At 40.0% G+C, this 13,619-nt stretch overlaps 2 protein-coding genes across 3 annotated transcripts in view; one reads left to right on the top strand and one right to left on the bottom strand.

The window, feature by feature from the left end:
• The window catches only part of mpp2b (MAGUK p55 scaffold protein 2b), a 51,457-nt gene extending 46,177 nt beyond the window's left edge, over positions 1–5,280 (top strand). Inside the window, exons 8-12 of one of the 2 annotated variants that reach the window (XM_055057675.1) lie at positions 1,529–1,597; positions 1,710–1,871; positions 2,300–2,502; positions 3,003–3,131; positions 3,785–5,280. In XM_055057675.1, the coding sequence (XP_054913650.1) occupies positions 1,529–1,597; positions 1,710–1,871; positions 2,300–2,502; positions 3,003–3,131; positions 3,785–3,961 (740 nt within the window). In that variant the 3' untranslated portion in view covers positions 3,962–5,280. The remainder of the gene's footprint in view (positions 1–1,528; positions 1,598–1,709; positions 1,872–2,299; positions 2,503–3,002; positions 3,132–3,784) is intronic. The other variant, XM_055057676.1, reaches the window with a different exon arrangement.
• A 3,336-nt stretch (positions 5,281–8,616) lies between these two features.
• On the bottom strand, positions 8,617–13,234 carry LOC129377556 (abl interactor 1-like). Its single transcript, XM_055057591.1, has 5 exons — positions 12,975–13,234; positions 12,731–12,898; positions 11,534–11,713; positions 11,378–11,448; positions 8,617–10,544 (listed from the first exon to the last, which is right to left on the bottom strand). Exons 1-5 carry the CDS (start codon positions 13,116–13,118, stop codon positions 10,172–10,174), a joined length of 936 nt encoding a protein of 311 aa, XP_054913566.1. The 5' UTR covers positions 13,119–13,234; the 3' UTR covers positions 8,617–10,171.
• Positions 13,235–13,619: the final 385 nt, after the last annotated feature.

The following is a 13,619-nucleotide window of genomic DNA, read 5'->3' as shown; positions in this document are numbered from 1 at the left end:
CGTAAACAAAACACCGATCGATGCAGATCTCTGTACACATGAAACATGCAGGTGGAGGGAGAGTTTGTCTTATGTGCTTAGATCCGCAGTAGAAAAGGTCTTGAGCGACGAACAAAGCAGGCGCTGAGTCATAGCAGGCCCTGCGTCCTTCACCTAGACGTACTGTCCTCTGAGCCAGAGGACACATCTGTCTGCCAGCACACACTCCTCTTGTTGTTCTGAGAGCACAGTCAGAATTTCAATGTTGGAGCAGAGAACCTGTGGCGTCGCATGGTCATTAATTTGCTGGTTCAGCTGTTGAAAAGCAGAATTAAAGCCAGATTTAACACCGAGCTCGTGTTTCCTTGACCAGATAGTCTGCTACACTGAGCAGAAGGTTAACAGCTTGCCAAGTCACAGGTGCTTCCTGGCACCAGGCAGAACGCACCGTCTGGTCAGTGCTGGTGCACAGCGCCATCTAGTGGTGCTGTCTGCTTAATCGTGAACAGATTCTCTTTTTATTATGCAAAAAGAGAGATGTTAAGATTAGCAGAAAACAAAACAGAGATTCAACAAATCCATTGATCTTTAACTTAAAATTAATTAAATTTCATGCTTTGGTGGATTATTATATTTTGTAAGTTATATTTTAACTAGCACATTTGCAAAGAAGATTGACTAAAAGAAAAAAGGCATTTATAGTTTAAGAGGAAAAAAGTCAAAACTAAACAAATAGATATTTGTTTAGATATTTTATAGAAAGTACCTCTGGTACAACCTGAAGGAAACAAAGAGAGTGAATACATTTTTACTTTTTAGAACATTTTTTTTGTTATTATTTTATTTCCCCTCACATTTTTGCATTTTTGAAACTTTTTTCAAAAGTTTCCATCCATGGCGATGGACACTGTTCTGTAACCATCCCTATGGAGATGTGACGTACTCTGCAGGTGCGAAAGCGCAGAACATACGGCTGTACCCACGAACCAGCAAAAAACAGCAATAACAGTGATGGAGAGCATTGTGCTGTGTGGTGCTACTTAACCTGCTAATATTAACATAGTTTCTGATGAGGAATAAATATGTTCCACATCATATATGTCCAGTTCATTCATGGGAAACATAAATGAAGTGGACATTCAGACACACTACTGAGGTTGAGGCTAATTAAGTGGAAGCTAGTGGTCAAAGCTGCACGCTCGTTCAATGACGGCGCCATCTAGTGCTTGCCATGACAGCTACATCTGAGTCAGGGTGTTTTAGCGGTGCTGTCTAAACATTTTCCCAGTCAACAACCGAAAAATATTGATCGTTTCCAGGCATCTGACCAATACAAAAAAAAAAACTTTTTGAAAACAGATATGTGGGCTTAATGAAAATTATGTGTGATATCTGCTTAAAGGTTGTTCATTTCAAAAGGTACTTTTAATCTGACAAACAAGTCCCATCTGAATGCTTATTCTAACTTATTGAATATGACTCAGTACCATGGATTTAGCTTACAGATGACTGCAGCTTTAGTTTATTTTATGTTTTCTCTCTGTTTCAGGTCCCCTGTGTGCAGGAATGGGCGGTAAGAAGAAAAAAAAGATGATGTATTTAACCACCAAGAATGCAGGTAAATGGATCTCGACATTTTGTTTCAGATGTGTATGAAATGATTTCTTACAGTTTGTCGTCGTTTATTCTTTGTTCTCTTTCTTATTTTTTTGTGTGTTTTTTGTTTTCAGAATTTGATCGACATGAACTGCGGATCTATGAAGAGGTTGCCAAAGTCCCTCCCTTCAGGAGGAAGACGCTGGTTCTGATTGGAGCTCAGGGAGTCGGGCGTCGCAGTCTGAAGAACAAGCTGCTGGTGTCGGACCCTCAGCGCTACGGGACCACCATACCCTGTGAGTGACTGGAGCAGGCAGTCTTTGTTCACACTATCCGTTTCACATGTTCCCATTTTGTCAGTTTCTGGAGATTGTTGACCATTCTTCTGTGAAAAATAGCTGAAGATTGAACAGAGAGCAATAGAATGCATGGATGTGCCATTACTGAACAGAAACAAAACTTTCTACGTGAAGAGGAACAATCTAGAGTCAATGCACAGCTTAAGTTACTACAACTAGAAAGTAGAGATCAGGTCTGGAATCTGGGTGTAGTGATGAACTCAGACCTGAACTTTCATAGCCACATAAAGACAGTTACAAAGTCAGCCTTGTATCACCTGAAGAGAAACTTGTCCATCCATTTATCTTTAGACGCATCAATCACTGATCAGACAGCTGATTGACAGACAGCTGTCTCTGTGTTTGAATGCATCTCCTTCGCTCAGTCACCTCCAGGAAGCCGAAGGTGGACGAGCGAGACGGTCAGATGTACGGTTTCATGTCGCGCAGCGAGATGGAGTGCGACATCAAAAGTGGCCGTTTCCTAGAGCATGGCGAGTACGACGGCAACCTGTACGGCACAAAGATAAACTCCATACACGAGGTGATAGAAACGGGAAAGATCTGCATCCTGGACGTCAACCCACAGGTGCAGTTTGTTCCTCTGTTTTTATTCCTGTCGATACTCACACACATACCAAACACGGCTAAGATTGACCTGAAATAAATAATTACAATCAGATGGAAAAAGACAGCTGATGTTATTAACGGTAGAGTAAGAGTCTGATGTTTGGAACTAGGGCTGCACCAACTGCAGTTTTCAGGTCGTTCACTAATCTTTAGAAAGCCTGATCTGATACTAATTGCTTTTTTATTTTTTGTTACTGACACTGCAACATGTCATGGCCAAAATCTCCAATTAGAGGTCTTGAAAGTTGCTAAATGTAGTAACAAAGTTGCTAAGTTTTGACTATCATTAATCAACTCTATTGTGATCTTTGGAAGTAGCTCTGCTGATCACCCAAAATTTATGAAACCAGGGCAGATCGAACAGCTGGTCAATCGATCTGTGAACCCCATACTTTTGGAGCTGTTTGAGTTTCTGTTCTCTGTTGGTTTAAATCTATGATCACTGTTTTTCCTCCGAAGGCCCTGAAAGTGCTGCGGACGTCTGAATTCCTGCCCTACGTTGTGTTCATTGAAGCCCCGGACTTTGAAGTCCTCAAAGCGATGAACAGGTCAGCCATTGAATCAGGAGTCGTCACAAAGCAGATGACGGTGAGTGTTTGGATTGTAAGATTTATTCCTCAATTGATCCAATATGCTTAATGATTATTTTTCCTCTTAAAAAAGTTACTTAATTTAATTCATTAATTTTATTCTATGAAAAAAAAACTTTTTGATCCTTTTTCAAAAATGTTTTGCACTTCACAGTATCAGTCATAACTATAAAGTGCCATTTAAAAGGGTGTCAAAAAATAAATATCATCAGGGTTCAGCTGAGCCTTCAGCGCGTCACTTATCATCATCTAATCAGAACTGCACTGAAAAAACTGAACAGTTGATTCAACTTAAAGAAAACACTGACATTGGTGACAAGTAATTAAATAAAGTTCTTCCCATTTAGTTTATTACATTGTCAAGTTGAGCAAACTTGACAATATAAGTATAACTTAGACCAGTGTTTCTCAAGGAACACTGGTCTAAGGAAAATCAATGACACTCCTGGATTGGATACCTTGGAAATTGCCAGCCAATAGCATATCAAGTATCTCAGCTCACCTTACTCTGAAAAAAGCATGAAAACATACATTTTTGGCAAATGACTTGGAGTTGTATTGCACAAAGTGACATGATAGATGAATCCAAGTGAATGTGAATCTAGTACAAGTCTAAAAACGCTGTTGTCCTCTCTAATGTGCCGGTCCCAGGACTCTGAACTAAAGAGGACAGTGGACGAGAGCGAGCGCATAAAGAGGGCCTATGGACATTACTTTGATCTTTGCATCGTCAACGACGGTTTGGAGGTGGCCTTCCGCAGCCTCCGGGTGGCGCTGGAGAAGCTCTCCATGGAGCATCAGTGGGTGCCGGTCAGCTGGGTGTTCTGAGCATCGCCTGCAAAGAGTCGGAGGACGCTTCCTCCGATGGAGCCACACAGGCGACCAGCCTCACATAGAAGCATTTTTTGTACAAACTAAGTGTTCCTCTGTCGAGCCTAATGTCAAGTTGTGATTAATTTATCAAAACTGGTTGTTGAGGAAGCTTTAGAGACGACGGCGAGTTGTAGTGTGACCGTTTAAATGTGGATGATAAACAGTTTGAGGGACAGTTTTAGCCTTCACAAATCTTAAATACTTTATGTAGTGTAAATGTTTACATTGGTTCTGTAGGAAGGTTTGAAGAAAGATACCAAATGTCACATTTGAGTTAAAAACTTAATATTTTTGCCATTTGATCACATGGTACGATTGTACGTGTTCAGAAATGTGCTAAAATAAATGGCAATAGTTACTGAAATAAACATGCAATACACTGACTGACACACCAGAACGGAAACACACACATTCCTGCTATGAGAAGCAGTGGAGGATATTCATGTTGAGACATTTTTCATTCATTTTCTTTTCTTTTTAAATGTTGATTTCTGTGTGTTCGTCCTGACAGTTAGAGGGTACAGCAGATGTTTGAGTTTAATCCGTAGCACCAGTAACAATCAAACCGTAACACCTTCAGTATCCTAGACCTGTTGTGTGCGTTGTCAAACCAAGGGAAAACATTCAACCTTAGCGTTTACTTCTTGGACTCTTGATGGAAGGTAGTATTTTTTTTTTTTTTTTGTTTTTGTTACTTTTACGTAAAACCGGTTACCAGTGGCTTCAAATTCATGTTTACTTTTGCCTTAATATGGTTCAAAAGCCAAGGAAACTATTTTTTTCATTGTGGAACTTTTTGTTTCAATCAGTGCACATGTTCCTTTGGAAAAAAACACATAACTCTATCAGCTTATTTATTGTTCATTTAATCTTTCTTTAAGCCTGTAAGTACTGTATTGTAATAAAGAGTGTATAGAATATCAAAGAAACACCTGGTACTCTGATGATTCGGCTGGTGTGCAATACTCTTTATTCTGATCTTCATATCAAAAGTTTATTAAAAATGCAGTTGGTTAAAAAATATTGCACTCTTTTTGTTAAGTAATTTTGATATGCATATACGCAAACGTGTTCATATTTTTTTCTTTTTTTTTAATATACTTTTCATCTCACTTGAATCTAAAACTTTGGTTTATTTGGAGTTTTATACAGCGCTCCGACACAAATGATGCGGAATGAAAATGATAAATGGTTTTTAAACTAAAACAAATAAAATTAAATCTGAAAAGTGTAGCACGCTTTTGTATTGAGCCATAAGTCAAAATACTTTGACTTATTCCTGTGGGTTCTATTTTGGGTATCAGAGTAAAGGGAGTTGAATCTTTTTTTTTTTTTTTTTCAGTAGTAGAATATTTTGAAAACCAGTTAAATGCATTTTCTTGTAATATTTCAAATAAAATCGGATTGTTCAGCTAAAGGATGCTCTCCGTGAGCGGTGCTGGTTGTGGGGTGAGGCAGGTGTGGTCAGCTGTCCACGTCCCAGGGGAGTCATCCAATGAGAAGCAAGGGGCGGGGCTATTGGATACACGCTGTATGGCGGCAGGGCCAGTTTGGGGTCAACCTGCATGAGAGAAACGTAAAGGGTCACTTTGAGTATTTTGTGTTATTTGTTTAAATCAACCATGGTTGCTAGGCAACGGAGGGCTAAGTGTGCTTCCCCAGACTAACATCAATGTGTTACAAGAGGAAGCAGAAATTAAAGCCACCACTTCCACTGAGCTACAGCCGCTCACCGTTAGGGGGCGCTGTTGCTAAATTACACAGTCACAACTCAGAAATAATCTGGGTTATAAAACAAAAGAGGTTTGTTTTTCAGTCATATTTTCACCATGTTGTTCATTCAATTATGAAATAAAATATTGAAATAGGAAGCTAAATATTTATTTTGCAAAGTAAACATTTTGCTCCAAAATATGTTGTTTAGCCACCTAAATATTTACTTTGAGGCTAAATGTTTAGTTTTCAAAGTAAATATTTAATTTACAAACAGAATATTTAGCTCCAATATATTTAGTTACCACAATAAATAGTTTGAAACTGAATTATTTATAGGTGAATGAAAGACATGGTGAAAATATGAACCCCACATTTTTTCTCTTATGACTGAATTATTGCTGTTACTTTGTGACTTGGTAAAAATGGCCACATAGAAGCTTCCTTCAGGTTTAAGGCTAGTTTCACTTTGTCTTTGGCAAAAACTATTTCAATGTACTACATTATTCAGATTTATATGTGTTGAGTTTTTTGGTTCTCAGACACTAGTGCACATTGGGAGGAAAGTTGATTTTGGGCTCATTTGATGTTACAGTTGACATTGGAGGCAACTTATCCGTCCTCACCAGCGAGTATGGAGGCGGATGTCCCATGGTGTAGCGTGGAGTTTGTCGCTCGAACTCTGTGTCCACTTCCTGGTCCTCTGGCCTGCATATCGCTTGGACGTGCATCGTTACCATGGCGTTGCGCTGTTCTCTTCTCTTCTTCAAGTGATGATAGAAGCAGAGGAGGACGCCTGCAATGGAGATCACTGCCACCGGCAATCTGGGAACAAAGAGTTTATTTCCACACAGTAACTTTGGAGCTCAGACGGACTCAGTCTTCAATTCATTGTTAACTCACATTATTCGAAACATCCTTCAGTCACAGCTGGACTTAAGTCGACCTGCCGGCCTCACTGAGAGACGAAGCGCATCGTTTCACCAACCTGCTGGTCAAAACGAGAGCTTTTTCTGCTTCTGCACTAAATCAATAGGAAACAACCGAACAGATTGATGCAATTTGTAGCCAAATTATGAACTAATGTCCTTTATATCCCAACTGATTCTGACACAACCCTGTCAAATGATTATGACCTAAAGTGACCCGGGAACATTTCCCTCACAGAAACGTTCAGATGCGAAGCGATGATAGAAGGATTTAGACCTGCAGCATCTGAGATCCAACATTTCTAACATTCATACTGAAATCTGTTGTTTTTTTAAACCTGAGGCGACAAGTGAAGCTCCGTCTCAGATCTATTATCCCATCAAATATGTGATAATTAGTTTTAGACACTGATCTTACCTTGTTTGAAGTTATCCAGAAGTTATCCAGAGCCCGAGCTGCTGTCAAATGATAATGTGTCACATGAAGGAGGCAGAGTGAGCAACGTTTACAGCATCGCTGTCATGCCACAGAGGGGCGTGTTCACTCTTTGTCACACTTATTGTACAGAGCTATGTTCAAACCCCTGGCACTTTTACACATTTTGTCACAACCACATAATTCAACATGTTTTTGGGGATCTTGTGTGCAGTGCAGAAATTATTTTATATAAGCGATATAAAATAATTTTTAGATAAGTCAAAAAAGCGTGATTTCCATTTGCATTTAGATTGATGTCAGGTTACTTTCTTTGCTCCTTTGGGCTAGCTCTGCATATTTAGTGTATACAAAAAATCATTAAAATGACATGAAAACACCTGCAAACATGACCTAGAACAAAATCCCACTAATTTTTTGTTTGATAAGGAGTAGCAGAAGCGAACACTTATTTAAACCTGACATTTAATGCACCTACATACTCAATAATTATCAGAAATTTGTAATTGAAAGGCATGTTATTCAATTTACTGAGCTAAACCTACTAATAAATTCTGTTACATAAAACAAAATGATTACAAACTGACTCTTAACGGGACGAGAACATTTACTGACTGTAATGAAGAGGCCTTCATTACTGAATTAATTTATTCAATGTATTGTATAGCACTGTAAAAACATTTGCACTTTCTCACTATGCACTTTATTTAGCACTGCACTTTTAAAGTAGATCTATAAATTAATAACATTTTGCACTCAGGAAGTTTTAATTGTATTTATTGAGTATTTTAGGTATTGTGTGTAGCCTTTGTTCTGGGCTCTGCACAGCTGCTCCTCATTGGCCAGTGGAGGTGGTTAACTGTGAAGAAAGAATAATTGGTACTCAGAGCAATGAGCTATTGGTAGATAAAACTAAGTAAATGGTGTGCATAATTTATTAGGTATGGAATGTGCTAATATAGTGACTCACCTGTCTTTTTCTGTGTCCTCTCAGGATGTTTGGAAAATATTGTCCTAAGGGGCTGGACAATGATGTAGGTCCTGGGAGAGACCATTGAGAAGAATGGGAGAGGGGTGTATTGTTTTATGGTGTTTTAATAAGGGTAAGGATAAAACATAAAAAATATTTATAAAAAGGAAGTTGATGTGTTCATAGTAAAATGTATTTTATTCAATTAAGTGGAACAGGGTAAGATGGGATTACCTTATGAATTTTCAGATTGTTTTATCTGTCACAGCTGGGACTATTTAAGATTGTAATTTTCACCTGTGAGACAGATATTGAGACATTGAGATTTGTGAGACCAAGAGTGTGACTTATTGTTTGTGATGCTGGGAGGAATAAACCTGCTGTTCCACCTAAACTCCGCTTCATATCATCTGTTTGCACTGTAAAATCCAGCCGAGAAAGGCCAACCTGTTACACTGACCCATAATAACAATAGTAATAATGACTTGTGTTGTGAAAAACCAATGAACCAAATTCACACATTTCACTTTTTTAAAATTTTAAAAATTTTTTTATTATTGGTTAAAAGTTTTTAAAACATAAAGATGGACGAAATATATATATTTTTTCCACTTTACAAAACAAAGTCAGTTCTTTGCATTGTCACATAAAATCTATATAAAAATTTAAACATGGAAGTTTGTTCTGGGATAAACAAAACTGTCAACACATCTGGACATTTTAAAACACATAAAAACACATGTTGATTCCTATTTAGAGGAATCATCAAGAAGAGAGAACTTTAACTACGCTCTACTCAGATCAGTGTAATACTGGTGTGAAGGCTCTAAAAAGATAAGCTGAACTTGAGATAATTTATGCATATTTTTTAAACTTTTTCATCACCAAAACAAAGCAATTTCTTTCATTTTTTTGGATTATGGAGAGTGAAGCGTGAGCAATAAGCTCCAAACAGGAATCCTAACATGAGGGAGAATTGATTCCCTGCTGGGAAAATACTTCAACTCTTTGAGGTAAACAGAAGAAGAAAATGTGACTGAGTGTCGCTGACCTGCAATCAAAGTACAGAGCTAAATGAAATTGAGAAGCAAAATTAAAATATAAAAACTTTCTCTTTTGCAGAAACGCTTCACTAAATCTGGGTGAATTGAAGTCATTTTATCAGGAAGAGTCGGCAGGCTGTTCAGTTTGTCGTCATGCAAATGGAGACAAACCTGGAGTGACGGACCGACTCACTCAGCTGATTTCTGTCTGCAAAAACTGTTTAAAAACATATTCACTGTCATTCAGTTTGCACATAGCACTGCACATGGATTTTTGTGGTAGTAACACAGCAAAATATCCTCAAAAAACTGAACAAAAGTATTGTTCTAAAAAATCATTCTAAAAAAAACTCCTCAAATCTGAAACTTTAAAAAAAAAACTAATTTTTTCTCGGGCAGCTGAATTCAATTCATTTTCTCTCAGATTAAATTGATTTAACTTAAAACCAACATACTTTAAAAGTTCCCCTTCATATTTATCTGCATCTAGATCTTTATTTGTACAGTTCAGTGTAACTGACGCCACCAGGTACAGTAAATGCACTTAATTATAGAGGTTTTAAATATGACTTGCAGCAGACAGTTCACACCCTCAGTGGCCTGTTTAAAGACGCAGAGCACACTGAGGTCAAAGCTGCCAGTGTTAGAGACTTAGAATCACGTTGACCAGACAGGAAAGTGACCGCTGCCGGGGTTGAGCCGCAGACCGCTGCAGTTTGAAGCAACCCTCATTATGATGAGGCACGGACGTTATGGGGAAGAGGAAAAAGTGATGGGAGAGCTGATGACAGGAAGCCAGGAATTCCTGTTTCAGCTTGTTTTGAAGGAATGCGGTGGAGGCCCTGCTGGGACACGCTGGGACGATCCGCGCCGCTCACCTTCTGTACTCACAGAATGCTGAAGGAGGAATTTTCTAAACCAGAAAATGTCACTTCGGGCTAGCACTTTGGCATTAATCACAGATGAAACAGCTCAGGGTTCAAACACACACCTACACACACACACACACAGAAAGATGCTTTCTTTTGGTTCTGCTTCAAAGTTAGCAGAACCCTGAGTGACACAATCTACCATCTAGAAGAGAGGTGGTGGGGGAGGGGGGGGTGGTGGTGGTACACTACTGGCTGGAGGAAGAGGAGGAGGAGGAGGTGGAGGAGGAAGAGGAGGAGGAGGAGGAGGAGGAGGAGGTAGACCGGTGTTGCTGCCAGCAGGAGGTGGAGGGGGTGGCAGGAAGCTGTTGTCTGACAGGCCAATGGCCGGTGGAGGAGGGGGTTGGGGGAGATTGAAGGGAGATGGAAAGGAGGGTGGAGGAGGGAGGCCAAAGTCCATCGAGGAAGGAGGAGAAGGCAGGTTTGTGGCAGAAGCAGGTGGAGGAGGGGGAGGCAGGCTGTTAACTGTGGGCTTGGTGGGAACAGAGGGCAGAGGTACGGCGATGCCGTGGGCCGACCTGTCGAGGCAAAACAACAGGACAGCAGTCAGGACTTCTACATCAGGTTCAGTTAAATCAGATCTCCATATCACATCAATACAGTAACAAAAGAGACTGAAACTCTGTCGGGATCCATAGCTTAGGTGGAAGAGTCCCTCAACAGAACATATTTTAGTCAAGCATTCCTCTAATCTGGCTTTTACCTTGATCCAAAATCATTTCTAGGTATGTCAATTTCATTCAAAAGTCATCTAGTTAGTAGACAAGGTCGACGAACCTAATTCATTCTCAGTATATGCATAACTGTTCTGTGATGACCTCAGAGGTTCAGAGAACATTAGTGATCACACAGAATCCACACGACCGAGGAACACGGCAGACAGATCAGAAAGAAACGGCCAAGGTAGGAGTTTTCTACAAGCCATGTAGGGAACACAGCAAGAAGGCACCACTGTCAGATAAAAGTGATTTTGGACGTTATGAGTAACATTTAAAATGATTTGTGTGATGACAGTCTGATCACACCATCACAATGGTGAACAGGCTGGTGTGTCTGAGACCAAGACCAAGACCAAGACGATGGCTGTACCTTTCAAGACCAAGACTAGACCCTCCAAGAGAAGACAAAGCCAGGGACCTCAAAGACCAAGAATGGGCAAAGATTTATGTTTCTAGATGGGCAAACCTAGTAGAGACGCACCTCTGTCAAATCGTCTATAAAATTAATGTTGACAATCTCTGTCATTTTCGTTTGCCTTCACAACCTTGCACTGCCTATCAGATAAAAGTTCAATGAAAAGCTTTGAAGTTTGTCTCTGTACTGCGGAGAGATGAGATTTATGTCTACATACACCAAGTGTTCTTCAGCTTTCTCCGTCTTCTCCATGGTCTGTGTGTTCTTGCTGGGCTCCTGCCCTTTGACCTGCAGGTTGGGAGTATGGTAGAAGGTCAATGACAAACAAACTACGAAAAAGATAATATATTTTTCAAACTGAAGCGTACTTCACCTGGAAATAGTGTCCAACGGTGTCCAAGATGGCGTATGATATCGGAGTTCTCATGTAACCCATCTCCTGCTCAATGCCTGATGGGGGTGGGGCCATGGGTTTGGATCGGGTCTTGTCTTTGGGTTTGGTTAAGACACCAATCTCCCTCCTTGCCACATTCTCAAAGTGGATCGCAGCAGCCTGGATCAGAACACAGTCGACTAAACTACTAATAGCCACAACCTGCCATGACTAAATGAGGGAGTCTGACCCGGTACAAGACAAGATAAAAATACATTTTACCTTCATTTTCATGTTTCATTTAAAAGAAACATGTACAACATGACTGAGTTACGTTCACTTACAACAGAAAAGAAACAATTAGTCCTACTGCAACAGGAAAAGTTTATTATCACACTGACATCATTTTTTCATTCCTATTTTAATTTGATGCACAGATCTAAGCAAAAATATAAAATGAGCAGCTGCAGTTGGTAAGTTTTATTTGATCTGTGTATGGAATATTATTTTCTATAGAGAGAGAGAGCAAAATTAATGTTGCACATTGATTAAATTACATTGTCATTGTGAAGTTCAGTTATTTCAGTAATTGAATAAAAACCTAGCCTCATTTAAATAGATCCATTAAACACTAAATAGCAATTATGATTATGAAAACCTAACATTTTCTTTTGTAGAAAAATAGAATACTAAAAAAAACAATGCAACATAAATTTTTGACAAAACGTATTGCAGCCTATGCATGAGATCTTATCCATCAGTCACAGACACTTTTATGTAATATTTTCTACCTTCTTCTACTCTATATATCAGTTTTATAACCACTGAAGGTAACAGCTACTTGATTGTACAATAAAATGGCACAATGTGGCTTTGAACTACATAATACTGACCCTTTAAAACCAGTACTATGGTATGCTCTCCTCCGTGTCACGCTGCACTGATGCAGTAATTCAAGCAAAAAAGAACCACAATCAACTATACAGTATACAGTTCAGTACACAGACATAGACCTGCATGTATTGAAATGTTGAGACTAAAGTCTCAGTTTAAAATAAAATTCATGTCATAATTTTCTTGAGGATTTTCCCATCTGCAGCTGTCTGCAGTGGGTAGGTAGGGTTTCAGAGAGTGCGGGAGTGGGGGTTTCTGGGGGTGCTGTGGGTTCTGGGGGTGCTGCGGGTGCTCCTGTCTCACCAGTGACAGCAGGTTGACGGAAGACTCCATATCTTTGATCTGCATGGCCTGGGAGTCCAGCAGCCTGAGCACCAAGCTGGCCACGCTGTTGATCTGGTAGGTGACACTGGCTAAAGCCTGGGTGGTCAGAGCCTTAGTCTCCTCCACAGCTTTGGTCGGGTCATCCGCCTGTGGCAACATTATCACACACATCAAACCACCCCTGATTAGAAGCTGTTCGGCACTCAGAGAGGTCTTCACTCACCTGGAGGTAGTTGTTCTCGCAGTACTCTGCCACTCGGAGAAGGTTGCTCTGGTTGTCAACCAGATTTCTCCTGGCTGCTGGCGCCTCCTGTAATATCTGACTTATAACCTCTGAGTAGCTCTTTGGTGCTGTCATTTCTCCCATGGCTGTTGCTTTAAAAAAATGTAAAAAAGTCTATTATATGGGAAGCCGATAGACGTCGTTTGGTGAGGATGAAAAAGTTATTTTTTTGTTTTGTTCCCGGTCCACGCAGGGAGGCGTCTGTGTCTGGAGAACGCGGAAAATGCCTGAGGGGAGATTAGAGAGCAGCTGGTCTGAGGGAAGAGCCGCTCCACAGGAAAACACGCAGCATCACACCTGTCTCCTTTAACTGATACACCTGCATTCTTTCTGTTTTGCACCATGCCAATTCAGGCAACCAAACTACTTTTATTATTTCCGACGCATCTCGAAGCAACGCGAAACTCCAGCGGCGATATTCAAACTGTCCACCAGAGGTCAGTGTTGCCAAAGGAATTGACTTCTACAACCCGGAACTCCGAGTGACGTGGAAAACTTACAGATTTTCACAGATTTGTGAGAATCTGTCAATTCGTTCAGTCTTTTTGTTTTGCCCTGTTGCTGAAAATGTGCTGTATAAATAAA

The sequence above is a fragment of the Poeciliopsis prolifica genome, unplaced genomic scaffold, assembly GCF_027474105.1.
Source record: "Poeciliopsis prolifica strain line A6 unplaced genomic scaffold, Auburn_PproV2 SCAFFOLD048, whole genome shotgun sequence".
NCBI classification, from domain to species: Eukaryota; Metazoa; Chordata; class Actinopteri; order Cyprinodontiformes; family Poeciliidae; genus Poeciliopsis; species Poeciliopsis prolifica.
This window is presented reverse-complemented; position numbering and strand designations above follow the sequence as displayed.